The following is a 26247-nucleotide window of genomic DNA, read 5'->3' as shown; positions in this document are numbered from 1 at the left end:
TGCCGCTGCTAATGTCCTTAACAAACAGCCCCAAAGCAGAAATCAAGGGCATTTAGAAATCCAGCAAGATGTTTGAAGATTTGTTGTGCACGGGGGAAATGAGAGTTAGTGTGGGTTTCATACCATGGGAATGGTAAGATTTTGAAACCTGATGGAGAGTAAATGACTTTTGCTTATATAGTTGCTGCATACCCTTCCTATCCTCTTCCCTTCCCCTTTATTTTTTAATACTATTCCTTTCTCTGAAAACCCAGCCCACTGAATCCCACCTGCAAGAATTAATGAGTAGGTCCTCAGCTTACAGTCCTCTTTCAAGCCTTTCTCTGTGATTAAATGTTTTCCTGATGTGGCAAAATGCATTTAAAAGGGAAAAAAAAATATCCCAGCTAGTATTTGTGTTAAAGAGAAGCTGTTTCTCATTACTTAACAGATTTTATATGCCTGGCATTCACAGGGCTGGGAGCCATTGGGATGGCCAGGAGAAGCAGCCTCTATTCATCTGTGATTATGTTGGTACATTTTCATCCCTCAACCTTTATATGAACCAGAGATTCCTCTGTGCCTCAGTAAATAGCTCATGCATTGCTCTGGCCAAAGAGAAGTCATCTCATGATAGCCGGCTTTCTAGGGGATGAGTGTTGCAGGGATGTAGGCTAGACTTTGGATGGTCCTTTTTCTAGGGCATACTCAGAGCCTTTCCAACTTGGTAGCACTTTGTCATAACTTGTGCTGATGGTGTAGACTTCAGAAACCCAAAGTCACCCCCATACCATGAGGAGGCCTTAATGAATTAATTACGGATGATAATGATGATTATCATACCTCTGTTAAAGTCTGCTCTGATGTCTCATTGTGGCTTGGAGCTCCAACAGTGCTTACCACACTGGAAAGGCTTGGAGAGCTGGACCGTGTGTATCCTCTGAGGACCACCTGACCTGAGTTTGGAGAGATGCACCACCAGCTGGACTACTAGGCAGTGGGGTCTTGGGTTGGTTTGGGTTCTTTTTTCTCCTTGACCACAGCAACTCTTTAAGACTGCATTTAAGCATTAGACAAGATGCTGAATCTGGGGCCAGGAAGACCTGAAATTTGATCCTACCTTTTTTGTGTAACTAGATGTGTGACTCTGCACAGACCTCTTTCTCTCTCTGAGTCTGTTTCCTCATCTGTAACATGAGGCTAATGCCTGTAGTCCCTACCTCATGAGATGATTGTGAAGCTCAAGTGAGATAATGTCTGAAGAGTCCCTTGTAGACACTTTCACGACTGTTGCTCATTGTTATTAGTAGTCTGGAAGAATTTTAGTCTGCAGCAGGGAGGGCTGGCACTGTCCCCACACTGATGAAGTTATGCATTGCTAAGGTACTAATGGGGCCAAGTAGGTGGTCCAGTAGATAGAGTGCCAGCCCTGGTATAAGGAGGAGCTGAGTTCAAATGTGGCCTCAGACACTAACTAGCTGTGTGACCCTGGGCAAGTCACTTAACCCTGTTTGTCTCAGTTTCCTTATCGGTAAAATGAGCTGGAGAAGGAAATGGCAAACCCTTTCAGTGTCTCTGCCAAGAAAACCCCAAACAGGGTCACAAAGAGTCAACAACAACCATAGTAGTAGTGTTGTTCAGACACTGCCTAATCCTTTGCTTTGGGAAAGGCTAAGCTGCTTCTCAATCTACCTCTCTACTCCCCACCTAGGCCATCTAACCAATTGGAATGCTTCAGAGCACATTTAGATTATGCATGAGGGATTCTGTACTGCATTACCTTAACCCCCACAGGGATCCCATTTATGACTGCATCTCAGAGTAGAGAGGGACTTTGTGGAGCACCAATCCCAATCCGTCCCTAAGAACCCCTTAACAATGTGTCTGACCAGTGGTGCCTCATCTCCTCTTTGTGGAGGAAGGGGCTCTGACCCAGGAAGGCAGGCCCTAGGTTTTGAAGGGCTCTCCTTATTCGGAAGCTGAGCTCCTCTTCTCTGTTACTTATACCCTTTATTCCTGGTTCTTGCTGAGACCGAACAAGAAGGGTCCAGTCCCTCTGCCATACTCGAATTTTCCTCCCCTCCATTGGCCTCTTGGTTAAATAACATCAAACTTCAGTTCTTATAACCAGTCTTTGTGTGGCCTGTTCTCTTTCATTGTCCCCAAATCAAGAGGAAAACTCCATAAACATGTGCTTTGAGTGTCTGGGTTGTATAAATTATCTGCGAATTTCCCACCAAAGTTATTTGTTGCCACGGTCCCCACAGTTATTTAACCATGAGTAATGGCATACTTCCTGGTATCATCAGCTTGGGGCTTGGCTGTACTGTTTCAGAGCTTTGTTTCCAGCAAAGACTGATTGATGTGAGCTTGTCCTTGTGTTCCTCTCCCTGCAGGTCACCTTGGAGCAACAGGTATGACCCTCCATTGGAAGATGGGGCCATGCCATCTGCTCGCCTGCGTAAGCTGGAGGTAGAAGCCAACAATGCCTTTGACCAGTACCGAGACCTGTGAGTTGGTTAGATCCTCCCAGAGCTGGGGCTTGGCACGTGGGTAAATCAGATACGGGAACAAGAATCCGGGCTGTCTCCTGCCAGTTTCCCTTAATCAATTTGATGTCTTTGCGACTTAATTGTAGGCTTAAGAAATACCAGTATGGTAATGTAGCCAATTTAAAATAGCTCCTTGGGAGCAAGGCACTGTATGCTCCTTGGGAGAAACTACCATATAAATCTAAGATTATATTAGTACTTATTCAGTTAAGCTTTGTTATGTTGTCCTGGGGGGTGAAGGGGGGTGTCATTGCTCTCAGATCACATGGTAACTGAAATGGTATTTGAACAAGACTTGAATAATGTGACCTCTCCCAGCCCCTTAATTGGGAGAGAGACTTGACATGTGTGCTGCATTGTAGTCTTTAGGGCCCCCACATGCAGGAGCCCATAGACAAGTCTTTGTACAGTATTATATTTTCTTAGGACAAGCTCATCTTCCTCCCTTCTCACCTTTCCTCCATTGCCCTTTTTTTTCTTCCTTCTCTCCCTCCCTCCTTCCCTCCCTTTTTGTCTACCTCCCTTCTTCTCTCCCTCCCTCTTTTTCTCCTCTCATCCATCTCCCATAGGACCATGTAACACCTGTGATGTAGCAGAATGAGTCAGAACAAAAAGAATTAGGTTAAAAATAGTAATATCTTCTTTTCCTGAAAAGTCAGACTTAAAGAAAACTACACCATCTGAAACTCTTCCTTAGAAGTAGGAGGAAAAGGACTCTCAAGTGTCAAAAAGAGCTATGTGCTTGTTGTACACATGTGTCTATGCATGGAGTGTGTGTGTGTGTGTGTGTGTGTGTGTGTGTGTGTGTGTGAGAGAGAGAGAGAGAGAGAGAGAGAGAGAGTGTATGACAACTGATACACCTTCATTTGGTCATCAGATCTACTCCTGAGCCTGCTGACTCTTACTAGAAAGAGCTGCCTCTCAGTAGTTCCACTGGGCCTCCCAGGGCAGGGACATTGTTAAAGGCAAGCTCTTTGGAAGCCTGGTGGGCAGTGACTTCCAGTCCAAAGAGACAGATTAACTATCAAAAGCCTAGTGGTAGTGGAGGCTTAAGATGCACCCCTGGTGGTCCTTGAGGGAATCGCTGGTTCTATAATAAAGGATGCACTGCCTAGTATTCGAGGGTTAGAGCAATGATCCAGGGTCACCGTGACAGGGTACGTGGGTTTAGCATATACTGTTAGTTAAGTATACCCTATTTTAGGCAGAGTTTCACTGAAAATCATCTCAGAGTACAGTTTTAGCCTGTAAGGGGCCCTCCCCAGAAAGCTGTCCAGGAGGTAGTGACAAGGGACTTAAAAGAAGAGTTGGTTCAGTTAGGAGAGGGTAGGCAGCATGTCTAGAGGCATTGCCTCTGCCAGGACAGGAAAACCTGAGTGCAGATCCTGCCTCTGATATCATTTAACTATAGCATTTTTTGGTACATACATAACTGTGGGCAATTCATTGAACTGTTTGTTCCCTGCCTGAGGCAGCTCTTTCTAGCTTTACATTCTAGATGAATTCGTGGGCTTCATTAGTGGAACAAGGTCTCATAGTGGAAGGTTCCTACAGCTATGACCTCACAAGTCTTGCCTCCAAAAGCAGCACCTTCAGCTATCTGAAAAACACCCATGTGCAGGATGGCTCCTTACGTGACCATTTTGAATAAAGGAGCTGTTCCTGTCTTTGATTTTTGTTGTTCTGTAACTTCAACCACTTTATCTTCTTGCATTCTGTAACTTAGGAAAGCATTTCCCAAAGAGTGGGGCTTCCTCAGTTGGATGGAGAAAATAAATTTAAACCAAGAAGCAGGGTTGAGAAGTCAAAATTCAAGGCAATCCCAGGAACCTTCTTGTTTGTCTTGATTTCTCAAAGCACTGACTGACTTGTCAGTCTTTGTATTTTGGCTGCCTTCGTGCCCATGTCAGGACTTTGAGAATAACAGAAGCCTCTACAGATTCATCTCTGATGATGGATCCTACGGAGAACATCCTGTAGGGACAAAAGCAGTCTTCCTCAGTGCAAATTAGCTTTTCTTAGGGCCAACTTTGCTCGGATAGCTGAGTCTGCATATGACCAAGATAGCGTATCTTGCCCTCGGTCAGATTTATTGTCTGATTCATCAAACATTATTTTGTACTTATCCCACTTGGCACCTGTCCCGTCCTCTGTACCAGGGCGTGGATCCAGAGCAGATTGGAGGCTACTCCTCATGGAACAGTGTACCAGGCACCTCAGTGCCTCCCATTATATGATGAAGCATAGAACTAGAGCTGAAAGGGACCATAGAATCCACTTTGTCCAACCTCCTCATTTTAGCCATGAGGAAATCAAAGCCCAGGAAGAGTGAGTGACTTGCCTAAGGTCACACGTGCAGTAAGTACCAGAGGTGAGATTTGAATCCAGGTCCACTTGCTCCAGAGCCAGCTCTTTTCACACACAAACTCAAAGTCAAATGTGCTTAGGGGAGACTGTAGAGAAGACAGGTGCGGCTAGAGCTCAGAGAGCAGCTTTGCCACATGGGATGAGCAAGGATATTCCTTCCATTGATACTGGACTCAGTGAGAGTCAGGTCATGCCTGCTCATTCTGTACACTTCCTGTTCATGCTTTCCATAGCATTTTTCTAGAGGATCCATCCAGTGCACTGGAGGCCAGCTGTCCATCTTGCACTCTCACAGTATAACCAGCCTCCTCCTTTTCTAGTTATCATAATGTTCTCGATAATGTATTTTTTTAAAGGAAGTTTTATTCTGATGCCTTCTGTTTTTTACCCCAGAGTCTTTTCTTGTTATATCATGCCCTCCCCACCCCTAGATCCTCCTTTGTAGGAAGCTTGATGATGGCATCTTTTATGTCATTTCTCTTATGTAGGAAAGAGATGAGTCTAGCTTTGGAAAAGCAAAATGGATAAGAAATGATGACTGCCCACATCCCGCCTTGTCATTGGATGGGTAACCTACTAACTTAGGCCATCTTCGTGTGCTTATTTGGTGGCTGGCCCACAGTGGACACTTAATAAATGCTTGTTGGCTGGATAGCTGCTGCAGTTGGACGATGAACTGGGCCCAGAATTGAAATCAGTGGGAGGTGGAGCTTGGGCAAGGTCTTGTCTAGGGAATTTTATAGTATATTCAGCTGATCCCATGATGCTCTGTGACACACACACACAAAAAATCCCATGCTTTGCTTTTTAATGACTGTTTCTCATTGAGCTTAAATAGATGGACCCAAGCACAATCAAAGTGATAGCAGCAAGATCCTATAGATATTGCAGGAAGTCCCAGGTTTCAGTTAGTCAGTTGATCGCTGAGGAAGGACATCAGTTCTCTTTGAGTCCATCATGAGTCATTCAAATATAGTGAGTTAGCATCCCCTGTATGTATAATGCACAACCTCCAGGCCTTCAGCCCCTACTGTGCTGTGTACTGGCTGCTGGCCCATTTGTGATGCTCAGTAAATAAATCTGTTTTACTGATTGGCGTCTTCACCTTCAGAGCTCTTGTGAAAGATACAGTGTCACACAAGGGAGTTTGGGTTTTTACCCAGTTGTTTGATAAGCAATGAGAGGAGGTCTTAAGCTCACTCAGGTCGAGCTGTAGAGAAAAATGAAGTCAAACCATTGAACTAGTGAAGGACAACATCAGGAGTTAGAGTTGGGGGACTTTGGTTGAAATCCCAGCTCGGTGACTTACTGTGTACATGACCTTGGCCAAGTCATTTCCCTTCTTTTCAGCTTCAGTTTCTTTCATCGGTAAAATGAGATGTTTTGCCCTAATCCCTAAGATCCAGCTCTCTGAATGCTATGATTCTCTGAACTTGGGAAATCCAGGTTTCTAACTACACAGTTGTTCTTAGGGGCTAGGGAGGGTGTTTGGGGTTAGGGTTAGAAATTAGTTCTTTTTCTTTTGGTCTGGGGAAGTAGAAGAGCATACTCTAGATTTGAGGTCCTTAACCTTTTGTTTGTCATGGACCCTTTGGGACACCTGGTGATACCTTCTCAGAAGAATGTTTTGTAAAATAATCAAAGGAAATACTAAATTTCACTTGGAAATTAGTAATGTTAAACGTGTAATATTTTTCCTCATCCAAGTTCTTACACCCCACCCCCAAAATCTATCAGTAGTTCCATGTACCCCAGATTGAAAATCCCTGCTGTGGATGAATATATCAGTGGCAGTGGGCAGACAGAATGCTTTGGCAGCCCTAGCTGTCTCCCTAGGAAGACTGAGCCCAGTCAGGATACGTGGTCATGCTCTAGAACAGGGGTCAGCAAACTATGACCCATATCCAGCCTAGGCATTTAAAAAACCAACCAGCCAACCCAGGTGGCCCTTGAAGTTCAGACGTCTTCATATTAAAGCAAAAAGAAAATGCTGAACTTGACTTTTGGCCCTGGCAGTGTTCCTATCATTGATTTTGACAAAAAAGATTTAGCAAAAACTACATTGTTTGTTTTGGAGGAATCCTATACCTCACCACCTTTCTCATGTCTGTGGCTGACTTTTATGGCATTCCTGGACAAGATAAGGGATTGGGAGGGCAGGCCTCAGTAGAGGCTCAAGAATGCCAGCCAGGCCTCCCTGCTCTGGCTGGGAGGAAAGAGAGAGACAGAGACAGATACAGTTGGAGACTTCTTCCATCTTGAGTAGAGGACAAGCATGTTGTTGTGTGCAGGAAGTACTCATATCGTGGGCCAGGCCTGGAAAAATGAATAGTTTTGTCTCCTTAGGTTGTTTATCCTCCTGCAGAACAGAAGCTAGAAGAAACATATGAGCAGAGGAATCATTACTCTATTTAACCTTTTTCTCATTCTCTTATAATCCAGAATTCTTATGACTTCTGATTATTCATGAGGTCAAGACTGAGTTTGAAGATTTACTATCACTTCCTTGCTACACAAAGGCGAGTCATTGAAAGAATATAAGGTAGCAGTTATGGCTGTGCTTAAAATGATAGGATTCAGTGGTGGCAGGAACCAGAGAGATCACTTAGTCCAATTTTTGTCCCTGATCCATACCCTGGCACACTTGCCCGCTGCAAACCACCCCTGGTTTCCTTTCTCTCATTCCCTTTTTTCTTCTACTCTTCCATTCTCTGCCCTCCTTTCTCTTTTGTGTCCTCCATTTCTATTTCTCTCTTTTTTCTTATGATCTTGCTTCTCCAAGACAAGGAAACTGATCTGTGATAAAGTAGATCACAGGATTTAAAACCGGAAGGGACCTTGGAGATAAGCGAGTCAATCCCTCTCATTTTACAAATGAGGTAACTAAGGTACATAGAGGTTTGTGAATTGCCCTCAGTCACCTAACTTTCTGTCTGAAGCAGGATTTGAGCACACCTCCTCCTGACTCCACATCTGGTACCCTGTCTATCAGAGCATTTAGTTTCCTCATCAAGTCCAATCCTGCTCTCATTTTTAACACAAGGAAAACTCAAACCCATGGAGGTGAAAAAATGCCATAATCATGTTGGTGTAGTAAATAACAAAGCCTGCCTTTAAACCCAGGTTTTGTGGCGCCAATATTCCCAGATGTATTTAATCAGAATGGATACTCCCTCCATTAGTACACTTGGAAGCTCATCTGTACCTTAGGAAAAGCCTTCTGGAGTTGCTTTGGCTGGAATAAATTCATCTCCTGGTGGCCAGGCCTCTAGTGATGAATGAACCTCTCCACATTACTTGAGGCTAGTTTTTGGATAGCCAGACAACCCGTCTTATTCAGGCCAGGTGTGTCTAAGCCTTTCTAGCTCTGCTCTTCACGAGACTCCATGGTCCTCTCCATGCCTGACACCAAGATTAGGTCTCCAAGGGAGTCCTTAGTGGAGGAGGAACTGTACAACATTCATCTGATCTCTTTGGCAGCATGGCTGCTGAGGGTACAAGAGGTTGGTGCTGGGGAGCCTCTTTCTTTAGGCTGAGGCGGGTTAGCTAACATCTTTGTTTGATTTTGAAAAGGCCAGCCAAGCCAAGCTTCACTAAGAATGGGAGTTTTGTTTTTTTTATCTCATTCTCCAAAGTCCTAAGGAGAGGTTTGGAATAAATTTAAAACAAGGATCCTAATGTCCCCTTTTCCTAGTCAACTTTGGTCTAAAAACCAAATGTTGCATGTGAGAGAATTCTTTCCATCATCAGAAAACTTTAGTTTTTATAGCCTAATACACTCTGGTTTCTAGGTCTCTTTCCCTCCATCAGTCCCCACTGTTAACTCCCAACCTTTGCTGCATTCAGTTTCTCCTTATCACTCATCCTTTTGAAGATATTGTTAGGTGAATGGCGAGTGACCTAGAAGTGAAACATAGCCTTCCCCTTCCCCCGCAGAGATGCCACTCACTCCCAGAGAGCTGAAGCTGGTGGTTTCCTTGGTGGGCATCTTTTTTGCTGTGGGATCACCTTCATTCTCGAGCCAACATTTTCACTGGGGAGAGCTGCAGTCCTCTCTTATGACTTCTTTTTTCCATCCCTGATTCTCTCTAAAGAACACTTGACTCTTCAGGGAGTCAGAACAAATGATCAGTGTATCGATTTAATAGGCTCATGTGGGCAGTCGTGGGGATGGACTGAAAAGCAGACCTTCCAGGCCTGCTTCTGGACTCATTGAACTGCAGAGATGAATCGGATTTAAGAGGTTATTCATTCCTTGCGGGTGCATTGTGCAGCTCCTGGGTCTGATGCAGCCCACCTGCCCTTACAGCATGATCCGCCTGCCTCAGTGCCGTTGCCTAAGTGACTGGCATGCCCTCTCTCTTTATCTCTGGCTCTTTGAGCTTCAGCCTAGGTGCTAACTCTAATCTGGTGTCTTTCCTAATCCCTTGATTAGAAAAGTGTGCTTGTATTTGATTTTTAAAAATATCTATTTTGTATTTACTGATCTGGATACATGTTTTCTCTTCTTCCCCCTGTAGAATATAAGCTCCCTGAGGCAAGGAGCTATTTCATTTCTGTCTTTGTGTCCCCTCTTTGTACATAAGGAGAAATTTAATAAATGCTTATTGAACTGAACTGAACTTTGGCCCAAAGGGCCAGAGAAGGTGAGGTGTCGGTGCAAATGTTTTACTGAATTAACTAGCACGTGTGAACTTTTAAACCAGCAGAACCTTTCCACTAGCCAGCTGAGACCTCTGTGTAACCTACCAGTGCCAGGGTTAAATTGGCAGGCTTGGGTCATTTAGCAAAGGGAAAAAATATCATTGGGCCACTATCCATGTGGATTTCTGTTCCATGATGTGTTATTTTTTAAAAAAACCAGGACATGCCCTAAACTAGGCCCCTAATTTTACCTTTGGGGAAACTGAGGTCCAGAAAGGCAGTGATTTGACTGAGGTCACAGGACTCATGAGTAACTTGTTACCAAAGACAGGAAGAGTCTCAGTGACCTCCTCTCCGGGCTGTTCCAGGAATCACTGACCCCTGGCATCACTTCCAGTTCTTCCAGACTTTGTGTCTCCAGTTCCAGAACCAGAACCATCACCTTGCTGTGTGCATGGTTCCAGGAGGGATGGATTCAGGAGCAAATGCCATCCCTTCTGCCAGCATTTCCCAATTATGGATGAAAAGGCCTGGTGTAGTGTTACCATTGCTTCTCTTCCCTCAAGCCAGAGAAAGGGCAACAGGTTATAGGCAAGGGGGTGAGTTGGGTAACAAGTACTGTTCCCTTTGAACTCCCCCAGGCTGGGTTCCTATTATTATTCACCATGTCCCTCAGTTCCATCTCCCCTTTTAACAAAATAGTCTGCCCTTTCTTGACGGCCTGTTCTGTTATCAGTAAAGGAAGAGGACCAAAGCATGGTAATGGTAACCATTTTTTCCCTCAAGAATAAACATTGGGGAGCTGTTGATAGCTTAGCCTCCACCAGCTCTGTTTTTATATTGGAGTTGTCAGTTTGCTAAAAAATTCTTAGGAGATGACAGCTAGAGTGTTGATCCTGGGAATGGTTAATATCAGCTCTGTTCATCCCAAATTTCATCACTCTCTTCCCCTTCTATATGTATGTTGCTTTCATTTCCCCCACCCCAAGTTTCCTTCCTAAGGGTTTTCCTTCCTAATTCATCTGAGCACTTAGGTGAATGTCATTAGAACTTAGTCCCTGGGAGAGAAGAAGAAAGACGGCCCAGGAAAGGAAGACCTGGTCTGTGGGTTAGATTAGCACTCTTCCTCTCCAAGTGTGACTCTGTCTGGATTGTGAGGACGGACCACTTTGTTTTCTAAAACACTAGCCCTAACAGAGTCCATCTGTCAGAAAACCGCCTCTGTTGTCCATAGAGATGATCTATTGCATTGTGTAGGAAAGATTCAGACCCACATCAGCTGATTTTCTGTAAGCATTCGCTTCATGAGCCCCCCGCCCTCGCCACTTGACCCATTGAACCCCAAGATCTGCTAGCCTGTCTTAGGTTCCCAGAGAGAACAGAAAACTTCCATTGTGGGCTTCAGGTTGGGATCTCACAGCTGCTTTTCTTAACCCTGGTTCCGCCTGAGGCCAGATGTTCTAACTGAATGGGTTGGCATAGCTTTCTTCCAAAGATGATTACTCCCATCTGCACCCTGTGTGCTGCGATTCTTGGCTCTTAACTCCAAGCAGATAATACCTTCAAACATGCGGTTGCAATTTATTGGCCTTATAAGTTAATTTTAGTGGGTGTGCAATTGATTGAAATCAAAGCTTAATGAAGGCCAGAGTCTGGGGGTTGGGGGAGCAGGGTGGGGAATGATATTTTGTTTTCTTCTTTGCTCCAGGTCTGAGATAATCTTCAAAGGCTTTAATTAGCTTTTCTAATCAGCCCTTCTTCTCTGGAAAAGGAGGTTTGCAGAGGAAAAGCTAGACTTCCTCCGGCAGTCCTGAAACTTTGCTTCACCAAGAAATGGCTGAAGTGTCCTGAGCTTCAGTGGGGCCTTCCATGCAGCCATGTTTGCCTTCCCCCCACACCCTGTTTGGGGCCATTTTAGTGCCTCAGTGGTCCCTGTTTGCCAAAGCTCCACTCTCTCACCACTTTCCCCATTCCTCTTTTAGTTTCATCCTACAATCGGGTTGAAGTTGTCTGGGGACATTCTTCATCTATATAAGGACAGAATGTGGAGGCGCCAGTAGGGGCAGCCCTGCCTTTCCTTGGAGATAGAAGAATTCAGGGAAAAGACACACAGTTCCTTTCCTCTCTCTTCAGTCAAGTCAAAGTCAAATACACAACATTTTTCTTATTGACTTGATTCAAGATTTAATTAAATATAGGTGTAGTGCTTATCAAATGGGAGTACTAACTAACATACTGAATAATAGTCAAGACCTGAAAAGATCCTGGCAGGCTAAAATGTTGAGCCGATCTAGTGCGATGAAATTAAACAGAAAGGATAATAATGGCATTTATATAGCACTAAAGTTTGCAGAACTCTTTACAAGGAGGTCAGCGCTTTTATTACCCCCATTTTACAGATAAGGAAACTGAGGCAGGTAAGTTACTTTTACTCAGTGTCTGAGGCAGGATTTGAGTTCAGGTGTCAGGTCTTCCTGACTCTAGGTCCAGTACTCTATCCACTGTGTCATAAACTCTAAATGTAAATTCTGTACTTGAGTTCCAAAATCAGCTTCACAAATGCAGGAGGGAAGAATCATGGCCAGGCAGCTGTTTGTCTAAAAAGGATCTAGGGTTTGAGATAGGTGGTGAACTCAGAGTGAGCCAGAGGCTTGAAGTGGCAGCCCCCAAGACTGAGGCCATCTTAGATCACATTAAAGAGGCATCATGAGTGTCTTGGACCCTGCTGTCCTCTGCACTGGTCAGACTGCATGTGTGGAATTGTCTTCAGTTCTGAGCACCACATTTTAGGAGGGTAGGGTATGGCTAGAGGAGAGGCCCCGGCATGGAGAAGGGCTTCCACATCCAGTACAGGTTAGTTGAGAGGCCTGGGGCCTGGGACCTTGAATGGGAGAAGGTTGAGCTTCTGTCTTCAAGAGGCATCACTTGGAAGAAGGATAGGATTCTTTCTACCTGGTCTCAGGACAAAATGAGAGAAAAATTGTGGTTTCTAGAGATGGCTTTAAGTTTAATAGAAGGGAAGCTTTGTAACGACTGCAAGTCTCCAGGAGTGGAGAGGGCTGCCTCAGGAGGCGTGTGTGGCATGTTCTTCCTTCTCGGGCCTTCCAGGAGAGTTTGGACATGTTGTAGAGAGGATGCTTTTTCACAGAGGGCTTGGGCTGGGCAGTCTTGGAAGTGCCCCCCTTTTCTGAGCTTCCAGAAATCTTCCTATTGGCAAATACGTGCATCGCCTGTCTCCTAGGTTTGTGGCGGGGATCCAGTGAGGGAATGAGAGCTTTCAAGGTGATCAGCCACCTCCCAGCTCCACTCACAGTCAGTACCTCCCCTTCTATCTCCTATAGACCCCATGACCAAACCCAGGGCCCAGCCATGTGTGCTTTCACATCAAAGATGAGCCATAGCTGCGGGGGCCTTTCTGGAAAGAAGGGCAGCACTTGGCTGTGTGACAGGAACGGAGTGTGGGGCAAATGCAGTTTGGAGACTGATAAACATATCTTCCACAAAAAGTTTATGAACTTCTTATTCATGTGTGATCAAACTAACAGGCTATCCTGTTGGAAGTGTTTGAGAAACAGTTGCTCACACAAGGCATCATGCTAGTTGTATAGATGAATACCGAAGCACAGTTCCTGCCCTCAAGGAGCATGCACGCTACCCGGGGGATTACAGTATACAAGACAGAGTATGATAACAGCCCAGTTTGGAAATTCTGTTGGTGGGTGAGTCTGGGAATGAATCCTGAAGGTGTATGTTACAAGGTATAGCTCATCATGCACAAGGTGTGTTAAGGGGCTTTGTTGTGTGATAGAAAGGAAAGTCCTGGTTCCTAGGCCCTGGTCTCCTAAGGATTTGATCAGACCTAGAACCAGATATCTGGGATCTCTGGGATCAGTTTCTTCTGTAAAATGGGATTGATAATGCCTCCTCAGCCTACTACAGAGATTTGTGAGGAGCATTTGGGAAAATGTGTGCAAAAACACTTCAAAGAATGTGAAACTCTTACTATAAGTTGCAGATTTTCAAGGATTCCAGGGCTGAATGAGACTCAGCGAGCTCCATTAGTCCACCCCCCTCCTCCAGCTTCAGGCTGTTCCATACTTTGTCCTGATGAGGGAGATTTCAGTTTCCCCTGATTCCAGGGACCTCCAGGGAAGGCCGGTCCTCAGCTTCCCTCCTACATCTGCTGCTCAGAGAACAGCTTGTTTGTACAGTGGGCTCTGGCATCCAGCTTGTCAGAGGGATAATTAGTATTTTGGTTTTGACATGTATTATTTGTCTTCTCAGCCATGCGGAATGAGAGCCTCTGAGAACACAAGGTGCCTGCTGTGGGGCTTCCCAGCTTTCTAAGCAATTAGGCAGCCATGGCGTTATAGGATTACCTCAGTATTTAGGTGGAAACCCAGTTTGCCGGGGAAGGGAGTTGAATGAGAGAGGAGAGGCGAGGCGAGGCGAGGACCTCGAGAGACTGGTCTTCTGTTTTGGAGGGAATTGAGTTGGAGTTGGTTTGTAGTTTCCCATTCACAGCTTGGCTGGGCATGTTGGGGGATGGGGGGAGAAGGAGTGGGCCCAGGGCTCCCTTGGGAATGCTTTTCTTTGTGACTTGCTAACACTAGCCTAACTACTTTAGTTTCTAGAATGCCTATCCCTTTGCTGCTGCCCCTAAGAGATCAGAGCCAGGCAAACTCTGCGCATGGTTATTTTGCATCGAAACATAAAGAGAATTCCAACTCCCAGATGCCCTTGGCAGTTGTCCCCCAACTGGGCATCCCACCTTTACCTTAATGAAGGCTGCCTTTCCTCTGATTGGCTTCTTCTAGAAAGAAGGCCATGGGGGAAAGATAGGAAGGTGGGGAAAAGAAGCCCATTCACTTTGATATGTTCCTCTGAACCCTGCATGATGAAGTTTGACCTCTTTTAAAAATGCCTAGGTTCCTCATACCAAGCAGTCAGTAGTCACACTTTGGGCTATGTGCTGGAAGAACAAATTCGACTCTGCCTGGAGTAAAGGGATTCCTCCCCTTTTGGTAGTTTTCTCCTGCCCCTAAGACCCCTAGGCTGCTTGGCACAGAGTGATTTCCTGTGAGCCTCTCTGCTGAAGTGTTAGGGAACTTACCTTTAATGGCTCAGTCATTTCCAGGCCTTGCTGGAGCCTGATCTAAGGAGATAGCCTGTGACACACAAGGCAGTGTCTGCCGCCTGCCAATCCAGCCACCAGCAAGATTTCATCCATTCATTCACTTGGTGTTCTTTTGGGCTCCTTCACATCCAGCATCTGGAAGGGTTTGGTTTCTTTCTCTTTCTCCCTTCCCATTCTCCAATGGGCAGCTTGGGGGTATAGCATCAAGACCAGTGGTCCAGGGCCAGGAAGCCCTCCGAGGGTTTCACTTCCTGATCTGGCACTGACTTACTGTGTCGCCTCAGCAAGCCCCTTAATTTCTCGGATTTTGCATTTTCTGGGGTTGTACTGAAACTTCAAAGTCTCTTCTGATTCTTTCATTCCATTTCCTTCCTCTCCCTGCCACCCCGCCTCCCCACACCCCTTCCTCCTTTTCTTTCAACTTCCCCAGTTTACTGGTCTTCATAGATATTGTTTTTCCTGATTATAGTCACTTGGAGTAGACGGTGTCAGAGCCAGACAGAACAAAGAATGTTAAAATTGACAATGTTGGAGCTGGGTGGAGCCTAAGGCATAGTAGAGGGGATAGAGCTCTTAGGAATCAATTTTCAGATTTCACCCCTGACCCTTTCTAACATGTGAGCATGGGCAAGTCTCTTAATCTCTCTGATCCTCGGCATCCTCATCTATACGTTGGGGATAATAATCCCTGGGGTGCCTGCTTCCCAGAATTAGAGTGAAGCTCAGATGAGACAACACATGTAAAGTCCTTTGCAAACTAGGCTTTTAATAGCACTTTAACGTTTGCAAAATGCTTTACATAAATTAGCTCATTTGATCCTCACAAAAACCCTGAAAGATTGGAGCTATAATTATCCCCATTTTACAGCTAAAGAAACTGAAACCAAGGGAGGTGAATGATTGCTCAGTCACAGAGCTCATTTATGTCTGAGGCGGGTCTTGGAGGCCCAGCACTTGATCCCTGTGCTACCAGCCGTCTCCCATAAAGACTGGCTTTTAAAAGGTGCTTGTTGAATTGAACTAAATGTTAGAACTATTTCTAATTCAGTTCATTTTGCAAACTGAGAAACTGAGGCTAGGAACAGTGAAGTGACCTGCCAGAAGTCACATGAAATGGCCAGGCTTTGGTATAGTGACCTTAGCTGAGCTAAAATGGGAAAAGTGTTATTTCCCCAGACTAAATGTTGTGGAGTAGGGTGATGCATGTAGCACAGGTTAGTGCTGTCACCAAGAACAGTGACACATCCCAAGCCCCTCACCCATGGAAAGCAGAGCTTGTTTGCCAAAGATTGCTGCCTGCTGCAGAGAGAGATTTCTTTCTCTTGAAGAAAAAATAAAAGCAATGCAAAGATTGCCGTAAAGTTCTACAGCCGCATTCCAGATGTGCCCTTGTAAAGTATGGCTGGCATTGCAGTCGCACATGCCTAAGCAGATTGGTATGTTTGCCCGGGGGGAGGGCTATTGCACCTGTGTGTAAAATACCTGTCCCAAGTCCACAAGCAGACCTGGGCAGGGTCAGTAAACTTGGACTGGATACACAAATGCTCCAACTGTGCTGTTGTGACTGTGCTCTTGCGTGAGTGGTGGATGTGGTCCACCCACAGGGCAGGTTTGGGGCTTTCTCCATTTTCAGGGGTGCCAAGTTTACTTTCCATGATTGGCAGATGTTAAATCATGCTAATGCAGGAAGTAGCATCTCAGATGTGTGTAGCACCAGATCCCACGTCCCAGGTGGAACATTGATAAAATGCTAATAACTCTTGTCCAGAGGAGGGTGACCAGGTTGGTTAGGGGACTAGAAACCGTACCAGAATCTTTTGAAGAAATAGACATCATTTTATCTGAAGGAGAGAAGGCGTATGTGGGACATGATCTAGAAGAGTTATCACTTGGGTTTATTATGTGGGACATGATCTAGAAGAGTTAACACTTGGGTTTATTCTTTTTTGTCCCCAGAGGGCTCAACTTAGGGATTAGTGAATGGACTTTACAGGAGGCACACTTTAGCTCAGCATAAGAAAGAGCTCCCTTAATAGTGGGAACTTCCAGAGATAGATAACGGGTCACCATCAGTGGAAGTGTTCCAGCAGAAGCTGAATGGTCTCTACTTGTTGAGACTGCTTGAGAAAGCTAGTGCTTCGGGATGGGCTGGCCTAGAGGATCACTGAGGTACCTCCTAACCCAGAGATGGGTCACTCTCCCATCTGAGGGTTCTATGAACTCTCCCTCTACTCCCTATACTGAATGGCACAGTGAAAAAATGGGGGTCATTTCTGCTCAGGGCCTGTTGCAGACAGCAATAATAGAAATGGGAAGGAAATTTTTAGTGGATTGGAATGGAATCCAGACTTCCTGATCAATTGTTTATCCTTTGCCTTTCATCCATTAGCATTTACATGTCTGGGTGGCTTGTCCCATCTTTTTCCGGGTTGAGCATGTGGTATGTGTGTTTCCCTCTTCAGAACCAAACTGTTCGTTCCCTTATTTGTGCCCACTGGGACTGGGCAGCATATGCAGAGAAATGGCACTTCAAGAAAGGAGGCTGTAGTCATTCCTCAGAATGAATTGGAGGTTTTAATGGAAACCTTGCCAGTCTTTGTGCACATGTCATACCTTGGGACTACCAGCAGAGAACCCACACTGAAGACCTGGGTTCTGATCATAGTTCTTCTCTTTGGTTTTAACTTCTCAGTGTCCTCATTTCTAAAATGAGAAGGTTGGAATACGTGGTCTTTAAGGACTCTTCTAGCTCTGGCATCCATCTAGCTATATTCTTAAGGCCCTGATATTTAATGTGATCACATGCTGGTTCCCCATAATGGCAGATGTCACTGCCCTACAGCTAAATAACCAATGAACATGAGTAGTCACTGTCAGCAGGAGACTGTCTGTTGCCTTGTCAATCAATCAACAAACATTTATTAAGAGCCTCCCATGGGCAGGCAGTGGGTGAAGTGCTGAGGCTATAGTAAGAAAGGCAAAAACACTGTCCTGCCCTCAAGAAACTCACTCTGCAAATGGTCTTTCCCACCTCCTCCATCTTCCACTCCACTGTAAAAGCTCTTTTATGCCTTTTTCAGTGTGAAATAATGTACCCCATTCTACCTCTCCCTTTTCCCCTTCTCCCAGTGAATTCTTCTTTCTCACCCCTTAATTTTATTGTTTTAGATATCATCCTGTCATATTCAGCTCACACCTATGGCCTCGGTCTCTGTATATTCCTTCTAACTGCCTGGTAATGAAAAAATTCTTAAGAGTAACAAGCATCATCTTCCCATATAGGAATGTAGGCATTTTAACCTTATTAAATCCCTTATGATTTCACTTTCCTGTTTATCTTTTTATGCTTTTCTTGAGTCTTGTATCTGAAAGTCAATTTTCTATTCAGCTCCAGTCTTTTCATCAGGAATGCTTGAAAGTCCTCTATTTCATTAAAGATCCATTTTTTGCCCCTGAAGAATTATATTCAGTTTTGTTGGGTGAGTAGTTCTTGGTTGTAATCCTAGCTCCTTTGTCTTCCAGAATATCATTCCAAGCCCTCCACTCCTTTGATGTAGAAGCTGCCAGATCTTGTGTTATCCTGACAATCACTTTACAGTATTTGAATTCTTTCTTTCTCTTTGACCAGGGACCCCTGGAATTTAGCTGTAATATTCTTGGAGTTTTCATTTTGGGTTTTCTTTCAGCAGATTATCGGTGGATTCTTTCAATTTATATTTTACCCTTTTGTTCTAGAATATCAGGGCAGTTTTCCTTGATAATTTCTTGAAAGATGATGTCTGGACTCTTTTGGTCATGGTTTTCAGGTAGTCCAATAATTCTTAAATAATCTCTCCTTAATATGTTTCCCAAGTCAGTTTTTCCAATGAAATATTTCACATTTTCTTCTATTTTTCTCATTCTTTTTATTTTGTTTTATTGTTTCTTGATGCCTCAAAGAGTCATTAGCTTCCGCTTTGCCTGATTCTAATTTTTAAGGAATTATTTTCTTCACTGAGCCTTTTTGTTTCCTTTACCATTTGGCCAGTTTTACCTTTTAAGAAGTTCTTGTCTTCAGTGAATTTTTGTATATCTTTTTCCATTTGGCCAGTTATACTTTTTAAGATATTCTTCTCTTTAGTAGATTTTTATGCCTCTTTTATCATTTGGCTTATTCTGTTTTCAAGGTGTTATTTTCTTCAGTAGTTTTAGTACCTTCTTTCCCAAGCTGTTGACTCTATTTTCATGGTTTTCTTGCATCACTCATTTCTTTTCCCAATTTTTCCTCTATCTTTCTAATTTCATTTTTAAAATCCTTTTTTGAGCGTTTCCAGGAATTCTCTCTTTCGGCCCTGAGACCACTTTTTTTTCTTTGCGGCTTTGGATATAGTAGTTTTGACTTTGTTATCTTCTTCTGAGCTTGTGTTTTGATCTTCCCTTCACCATAGTCACTTTCTATGGTCAGGTTCTTTTTTGTTGTTTGATCATTTTCCTAGCCTATTTCTTGATTTTTAACTTTATATGTTAAAGTTGGCTCTGCTCCCAAGGTAGAGGGGGGACACTTTCCCAAGTTTCAGGTTTTTTGTGCCCCTGTTTTCTGTAAGGTCTGTAAGTTTTCAGTTTTTCCAGGGTGGCATGATCTGAGGAGATGTGTATTTACTACTCTCCTAGACTGTGCTCTGGTCTGTGAGAAATCACAAGCACCCTTTTCCACGCTGGAACTGTGACTGGGGTTCTCCACTCCCCTGTGTCTACAAACTCTGGTGTGCTAGTGTTTCTCCTTACCCTGGGACCTAAGGCCCAGGACTGCAACCTGGATCTGAGTACTGGTAATGCAACAGAGTCCCATGCCCAGTGCCAGCAGAGGGGACCCTGCAATCTCCTTTTGACCAGCTGTCCAACTCCTTACTATGTGTGGACTGAGAGCTCTGGCAGCCACCACTGTCACCACTAGTTCGGTTGCCCCTGAGGTCTGCTGCTAGTTTGCCGGGGCAAGGCCTGTGCTTCACTCTCACCTTGGTACCAACCTTCTGAGTTGTCTTGGGCTGAAAAATTGTTTCACCCCATCCTTTTGTGGATTCTGTCATTCCAACATTCACTCTGAGGCATTATTTTTAAGTTGTTTGGAGGGAATTTGGGAGAGCTCAAGCAAGTCCTTGCCTTTTCTTTGTCATCTTGGGTCCACCCCAAGGAACTCCCTGACTAAACAGTAGAGATAGCATACAGAAATATTTACAAAAATACAGATACAGGAGAAATTGGAGGTAATCTCAGAGGGAAGGAACTAGCATTATTACAAGACTCCGGAAAAGGCTTCCTGTAGGTGGTGGAATATTACCTTAGACTTGAAGGAAGCCAGGAAATCCAGGAGGGGAGGTGAGAAGGGAGAGACTTCCAGGCATGGTGGGCAGCAAAAGGAGTTGGGAGACAGGGAGTGACTTGTATAAGAAAGAGCAAGGAGACCAGTGTCTCTGGGTCACATAGAGTACGTGGTTGAAGGAAAGGTGTAGGAAGATTGGAAAGGTGTAGAGGGCTGGATTCTAAAGGACTTAAACAACCAACCAGAGCATTTTACCACTGGAGTTGCTTGCATAGGAGAGCATCATGGTCAGACTGGAGCTTTAAGATCAATTTGACAGCTGTATGGAGGTTGGGCTATGATGTGGAGAGGCTTGAGTCATAGTCCAGGGCAGGTGGTGATAAGGTCCTGCAGAAGAGAGGAGTGTATATAGGAGTGTATAACAAGACTGGATAGAGGTCAGAAAAGAAGTCAGATCAATCTGAAAATAGTCAGCATTGATATGGTAATTAAAGCCTTAGGAGCTGATGAGATCACCAAATGAAATAGTATATAGTGAACTATGGCCTTGAGGGCCAAATTTACCAGCCCGCTTTTGTATTGGAGCTAAGAATGGCTTTTACATTTTAAGATAAAGCTTTATTGTACTTCAAAATATAAAAACCTTTCCTAGCTTGAGGACCCTACAAAAATAGGCAGCCCTCGGCAGGAGTTGCCCACCACTACCTAGTGTAGGAGAAGAGAAGAGGGCCTGGGACAGTGCCTTGGGCAACACCCATAGTTAACAGGCATGACTTGGATGAAGACCCAGCAAGGGCCTGAGAAGGAGGGGTCAGACTGCCAGGAGGAGAACCAGGAAAGAGTAGAGTCATGAAAACCTAAAAAGAAGAGAGTACCACGGAGCACGGCATCCTCTAGGATGAGGGCAGGAGCTAAAGAGAAGAAAAGGCCTGGCAGCCAGGCACTGACCTCATCAAACAGTGAAGGGAAATGTCCTTGAGGTCAGTAGCCACCAGCCACCAGAATCAGAATTGGATTATAAATATGGACTGAGTGGACCTCAAAGAAAGAGACATTACTGAGTGATTGTGATGAGAGCAAATCCCTCATGAGAGGATTTCAAAGGATGGGGGAGTTCATGTATGGTTTTTCTGGCTAGTGCCTTCTTCCAGGCAGAGGTTCCCTTGTGTGACCTGAGGTGGAAGAAGAAGACTCCTGGCCTGATGGGCTGCCCTGCCTCCGATGCAGAGGCACCTGGGAAGGCTAGTTCCCTTAGTGCGTTCCCATCTGTGCTGTGCTTCTTACTGCCTTTCCCTTGTTCATCCCCTTAGACTTAGGCAGGGATAGGCAAACCATGACCCTCCTTTTGTAAGGCCTGCTAAGAAAGTTTTTTTTATATTTTTGAACAAAATTTTTTTGTATTTTAAAATGTAAAAAATCATTCTTAGCTCCCCGCTAAACAAGAACTCGTGGATTTGGCCCTTGGGATAGTTTTCTGATCCCTGAAAGATGGCTGCCACCTGTAGCCAGGCTGTCCTTTAGGATAGTGTAGCAATCCTAGGCCCAAAAAAATGGAGTCAAACAGCTAGGTAACTCTGGGCAAGCTCTTGAACACTTCTGGACCTCGGTTTCCTCCTCCATAAAATGAAGGTAATGCTTACCCTAGCCACCTCAGAGCTATTAGGAGAAAACCATTTTGTAAGGTAGAAAGAATTACATAGAAATGTATTATTCCAGGTTGGATTCCTTTTCTCTCCTTCCCATGGACCCTTTCTCTAGCCTGTCTAGGCCTTCCTTTCTGAATCCTCACAATACATAAAATGTCCCACCTAGGTTAGTATACTTGATTTTATCCTAGTCTCTATTCACCTCCTGTTTACAATAAGTTTTGGTTACCCAAATAAACTGTTAATACTCTGAGATCAAGGACCATACCTTTTCCGCCACAGGATCATAGATCTGGAGCTGGAAAGAATTGTGGAGGCCTGTCTTCAGGAGTCCCTCTACTCCCTCCTCACCAACCCCATAATGTTTTTTGCTGGGATATCAAGCAGCTGTGTTTTTTGGGGGGGGAAATGGGGCAGGAAGAAGAGGACATGATTCCCCACGCTCACAGAGATCAGAACCAGTCTGTAACTTTAGGGAGATTCCTGGGGGTCAGAGCAAACTGCCCACAGCTATATGGGCTAAGTGGTGATACTGGAGGCCAGGTCTTCCTCTGTCCAAGTCTTAATACTCCATCCCTGCTGTCTCTTATACTTGGCACATATTGGACACTAAATAAATACTGCTTGATTTGGCTTCCTTTCAAAATAATCTAAAAAGCAAATTGAAGGAGAAAAACCCCCGAGTCTTGTAGACTCAGAATACTTTGGGCTTGTCTTCAGGCTCTATCCAGCCTTTGCTGGGACCTGGCTGCATTCCACTGGTGAGCCAGGGATGCAGACAAGCCCTCTAGAAGTTCCTGGCACCAGAAGAGTCTTGGCACAAACTTCAGGACTGTATTATATGTGACCAGAAGAGCTGGACTGAGTGACCTCAGGAGCCCCAGGGCTTGTGTTCCTGGGATACGCTAGAAAGCCAGCTTCTCCAAACTTTTTCTAGGCATCCTACTAATTAACCAGTCTTGTTCCCCTTCCTTCTCCCTTTCTACATGTGTTTGATCCATGAATCCATCAGTCACTCTTCTTGAGAAGTGACCTAGAAAGACAAAATGTAAAGGCAGACTTCACAGTATTCCATTTGCCCAGGCCCAGCCCATGGGTCTGGGCTGGCCAGCCCAAGAATTGGGTAATTCACACTTACAGCTCAGATTCCGGAGACAGATTTCCATCCTGGGTCTTTATGCACACCTCAGTTTCAGACACTTCATAAAGCTTTCTGAGCCTGAATATTTTCTTTTCTTCTCACTTCCGTAAAACAGGCTGTTCTGAGTGTGAAGCCTTAGGTTGGAGGGCTTTGCTCTCAACCCACCCCCACCCCTTCAGGATTAATGGACATAAAGGCTGTGTATGAGGCCATTCCATTATTCAGACTGGAAAAGTGATTTCCCTGGGCTTGTGGTAGAGGAGAGCCTTACTGATGAATGAGGCACTTGGTCTCCCACCTCAGGAATCTGGCTTTGCTTCTTAGACTAAACCCCTATGAAGGTTTAATTATTGTTGTTTTTTCAATGATAAGGATAATGATTCACATTTCTGGAGTGTGAATTAGAGATTCACCAAGTCATTTACCCACAGCAGGCAGCCCTGTGACCTGGGGAGGGAGCAAGTGTTACTATGTCCATTTTACAGATGAGGAAACCAGGGCTCCACAGAGTGACCTTCCCTGCCTGTGATCACACAGCTGGGAAACACCCAAATTAGAACTCAGACCCCACTCTTCTGTTCCCAGGTCCAGGCCTGGAATGGCAGTTATAAAATAGATTTCACTTGCCTTTCTGCTCAGGGTGCCTTTGATTCCCAGTTTGGTCTCTTGTCTTTTGCTCTGTGAGCGGCGGCAGCGGCGCCATGAAGAAATTCCTCTCTGGGCTTGGAGTCAGAAGACCTGGGTTCAGTGACCTCTAGTGAGTCACTTCATTCCTTACCTTAAAAAAAAGCAGAGTGATAACTCTTGTGTTCTAACTCGTGTAACAGTTCTTTAGAAGAATATACGTTTCTCTTTGGGAAACCCCCATTTCAAATAAGTTCTCCATTCTTTACAGTCCATCTGTATTTGGTATGTTTCTTCCACCCCTTCCCATGAGCTTTCTGATCTGTTTTGGTCATTCCAAGGCTCTTACAAGGGAAAACAGACCATTCTGAAGGGGAAGGGCCTCTCTGCCCACGTTGCCCCCCAGCTGTGATCATTAATGGGCATGCTCCCCTCTTTCTCTCCTCCTAGAAAGCCAGTGAAATTCTGACACTCTTGGGCATTGGCAAAACAGCCGGCAGGCTTCAGCTCATGCCTATCCCAGCATGCCCTCAACACATGGCTGTATTGGATTGTTCCCATTGACGTGCAAGGCCCAGGAGGGAGCCATCGGCAATGGCCAAGCCGCCTGATTGAAATGGCATGTTAGCGTTTAAACAATATTAATACTATTTGACTCATTAAATATACAAAGGCCAGTTTAAGTGCTTCCATGTGTGTGCTGTTAGCTCGGGCGGGAGCCTCGTCAGATGGCTTCATGTGGTTTCAGACAACATTTTAGTGCATTCTTAAAATACCCACAAAAGCCTTTATGTAAAAACTCATAAATGTGAACCACATAAAAATTATTTTTTGCCCTGTTCCATGTCATTATGATCAAAGTACAGTAGGTAAGAATAAATTTCCCAAAGCTTGTTGAGGTCCCTCTTTAATTAATGCTTCACGCGCAGAGCAAGCCCATAAACCATGTAATTGGGGATCTGTCTGTAGACCCTGTAATAATCATTCTGCTCGTTGTCTTAGAGGGAGTGTGCTTGGGGAGCTCTCTCAGCAGCACTTGAGTTGACATTTCTGGGTGACTCCGAAGTAGCCTTTTTGGATCTCCCTCTGTCCCTTCGCTCTCTTTACCTCCACCTGTCAGGCAGGTTGGAACTTGTGATTGCTCTGGGCTGCAGCCATCTCTTTAGGTGCTGGAAATGCAAGACTGTTCTCGAAAAGTCAGGGCTCTTTGTTGTAACAGGTTGACTCAGCCAGGGGCTGCCCTGTTTCCAAAGAGGGATGTGGGCTGGCTTCAAGGGGAGAGCTTTGAGGAGGCAGCAGAGATAAAAAGTGCTCTGTGGACTTTAAATCACTATCTAAATACGAGCTATTATTATTTCTCACTCTCTAGTTCTGGGGCAGTGATTTGTCATTGAAAACTAAAGAGAAGTCACTTTGTATCTGAATAATATACCACTTCTGCCTCAGGTCTTTTGGTCCTTTTGACCTGGTAAGAGATGCCATGAGTGGAGGGAGAGGGAGAAGTAGCAGGAGACATAAGAAGCTGTGAGGAGCTCTAGAGAGAAGCTTCTCGTAACAGACAAGGGAGAACTGGAGAATTTTCTCCTTTGCCAGGCCACAGGGTGGGGCATTGAATGGGAAATGACCAGTTCCTCCCTCTAAAATGTCGACACACTCCTGTTTTTCTTTCTGGACATCAACAGAAAACTGGGATGGGGCAAGGGGAGAAAATGGAAGTTACCTGGGGCTTTGGAGAGCTGTCAGGCCCCCAAGATTTCTCCTGGTTTCCTTCCAGACTAGTTCCACCCTCCCTGTTTCCTCCAGTGTTCCGGTGCACATGGGGTTAGCATCCACCCAAGAACAACATGGTATCATGGATTTGGGAAGTTGAGTGATTGGCGGGCCTCAAGACCCAAAACTTTTCAGCTGCAAAACTGTTTAGGGAGCCGGCTGATGAAAATGCCAGCCGACTTCCAAGCCATCTTTCCAATGTGGCCTTGTGGTCGCCAGGCCAAAAGTAAGAGGGAGTTACTGGCTCTTCCACTTCCCCCAACACATAAGGGATGCCACAGTCATAAAGTTGTTTTTCTCCCTTTTGACTTGGGGCTGCCCTCCCGACAGGCAGACTGGATGGAAAACTCACCAGGTTTTAGAATCCAGTGATCAGCCGCCTAAAGAAACAGTGTTAACGAGCTTGTTGTGGGCTGATTCGAGCTAATTTGGTCATTATTATAGGCTTGACTAATAATTTAGCTAACTGGCTCAGGGAGTCATTAAAATCTGACAAAACAGGCAGGAACACTTGCAGAGCTTATGGTGCTAGATTCTCTGGGGTGCTGTAAAATTCCAAGTCCTATAATGGCTTCAGCTTTGAATTCTTGTTAAATCTCTCTTGAATGTGCTCCAGGAATACAGGTGATATGTCATGGTAGTGCCCCTGTGGACTCACAGAAATGACGCAGTCTATAGCTAGGACAACATTTGGATGTGTATGGTTCTCAGGAGGGCTGCATTCTGATTAGGATGGCCTTCCCTTTGGGGAAGTCATTCAAAAACATTAGGATCACACTGGATTCCCAGGAGATAACCCAGAGAATTCTAGAGCTGGGCCCCAGTAGTATAGCAGGCTGTACCTGAAGATCTGATTACTTCAGCATTAAGCACCTGCTTTTCCTGGAGAGCTATTATTGGAAGGTGGGGCTGCTGAGATGCAGGCATAGATAACTGTACTGAAAACTTATCTGTGATAAATACATCTAAGGTACAATGTGAAGTCTATAATGTAAGGGCATTCCAGAGGAGTAGGTTGGCAGGGGAGGAGTTGGTGATCAAAGAAGGCTTCTAGAGTTGAGCTTTCAAGCTTGAGTAGATAGACCACA

At 44.9% G+C, this 26247-nt stretch overlaps 1 protein-coding gene across 2 annotated transcripts in view; it reads left to right on the top strand.

Moving 5' to 3' along the window:
* CAPZB (capping actin protein of muscle Z-line subunit beta) overlaps positions 1-26247 on the top strand; it is a 166200-nt gene that overhangs the window by 115279 nt on the left and 24674 nt on the right. For both annotated transcript variants that reach the window (XM_036746958.1, XM_036746959.1), the window contains exon 4: positions 2376-2489. In XM_036746958.1, coding sequence (XP_036602853.1) covers positions 2376-2489 — 114 coding nt within the window. The remainder of the gene's footprint in view (positions 1-2375; positions 2490-26247) is intronic.

This window comes from Trichosurus vulpecula, chromosome 2 (genome assembly GCF_011100635.1).
Source record: "Trichosurus vulpecula isolate mTriVul1 chromosome 2, mTriVul1.pri, whole genome shotgun sequence".
NCBI lineage: Eukaryota > Metazoa > Chordata > Mammalia > Diprotodontia > Phalangeridae > Trichosurus > Trichosurus vulpecula.
Note: the sequence above shows the minus strand (reverse complement) of the source record. Positions and strands in the feature narration are given on the sequence as shown.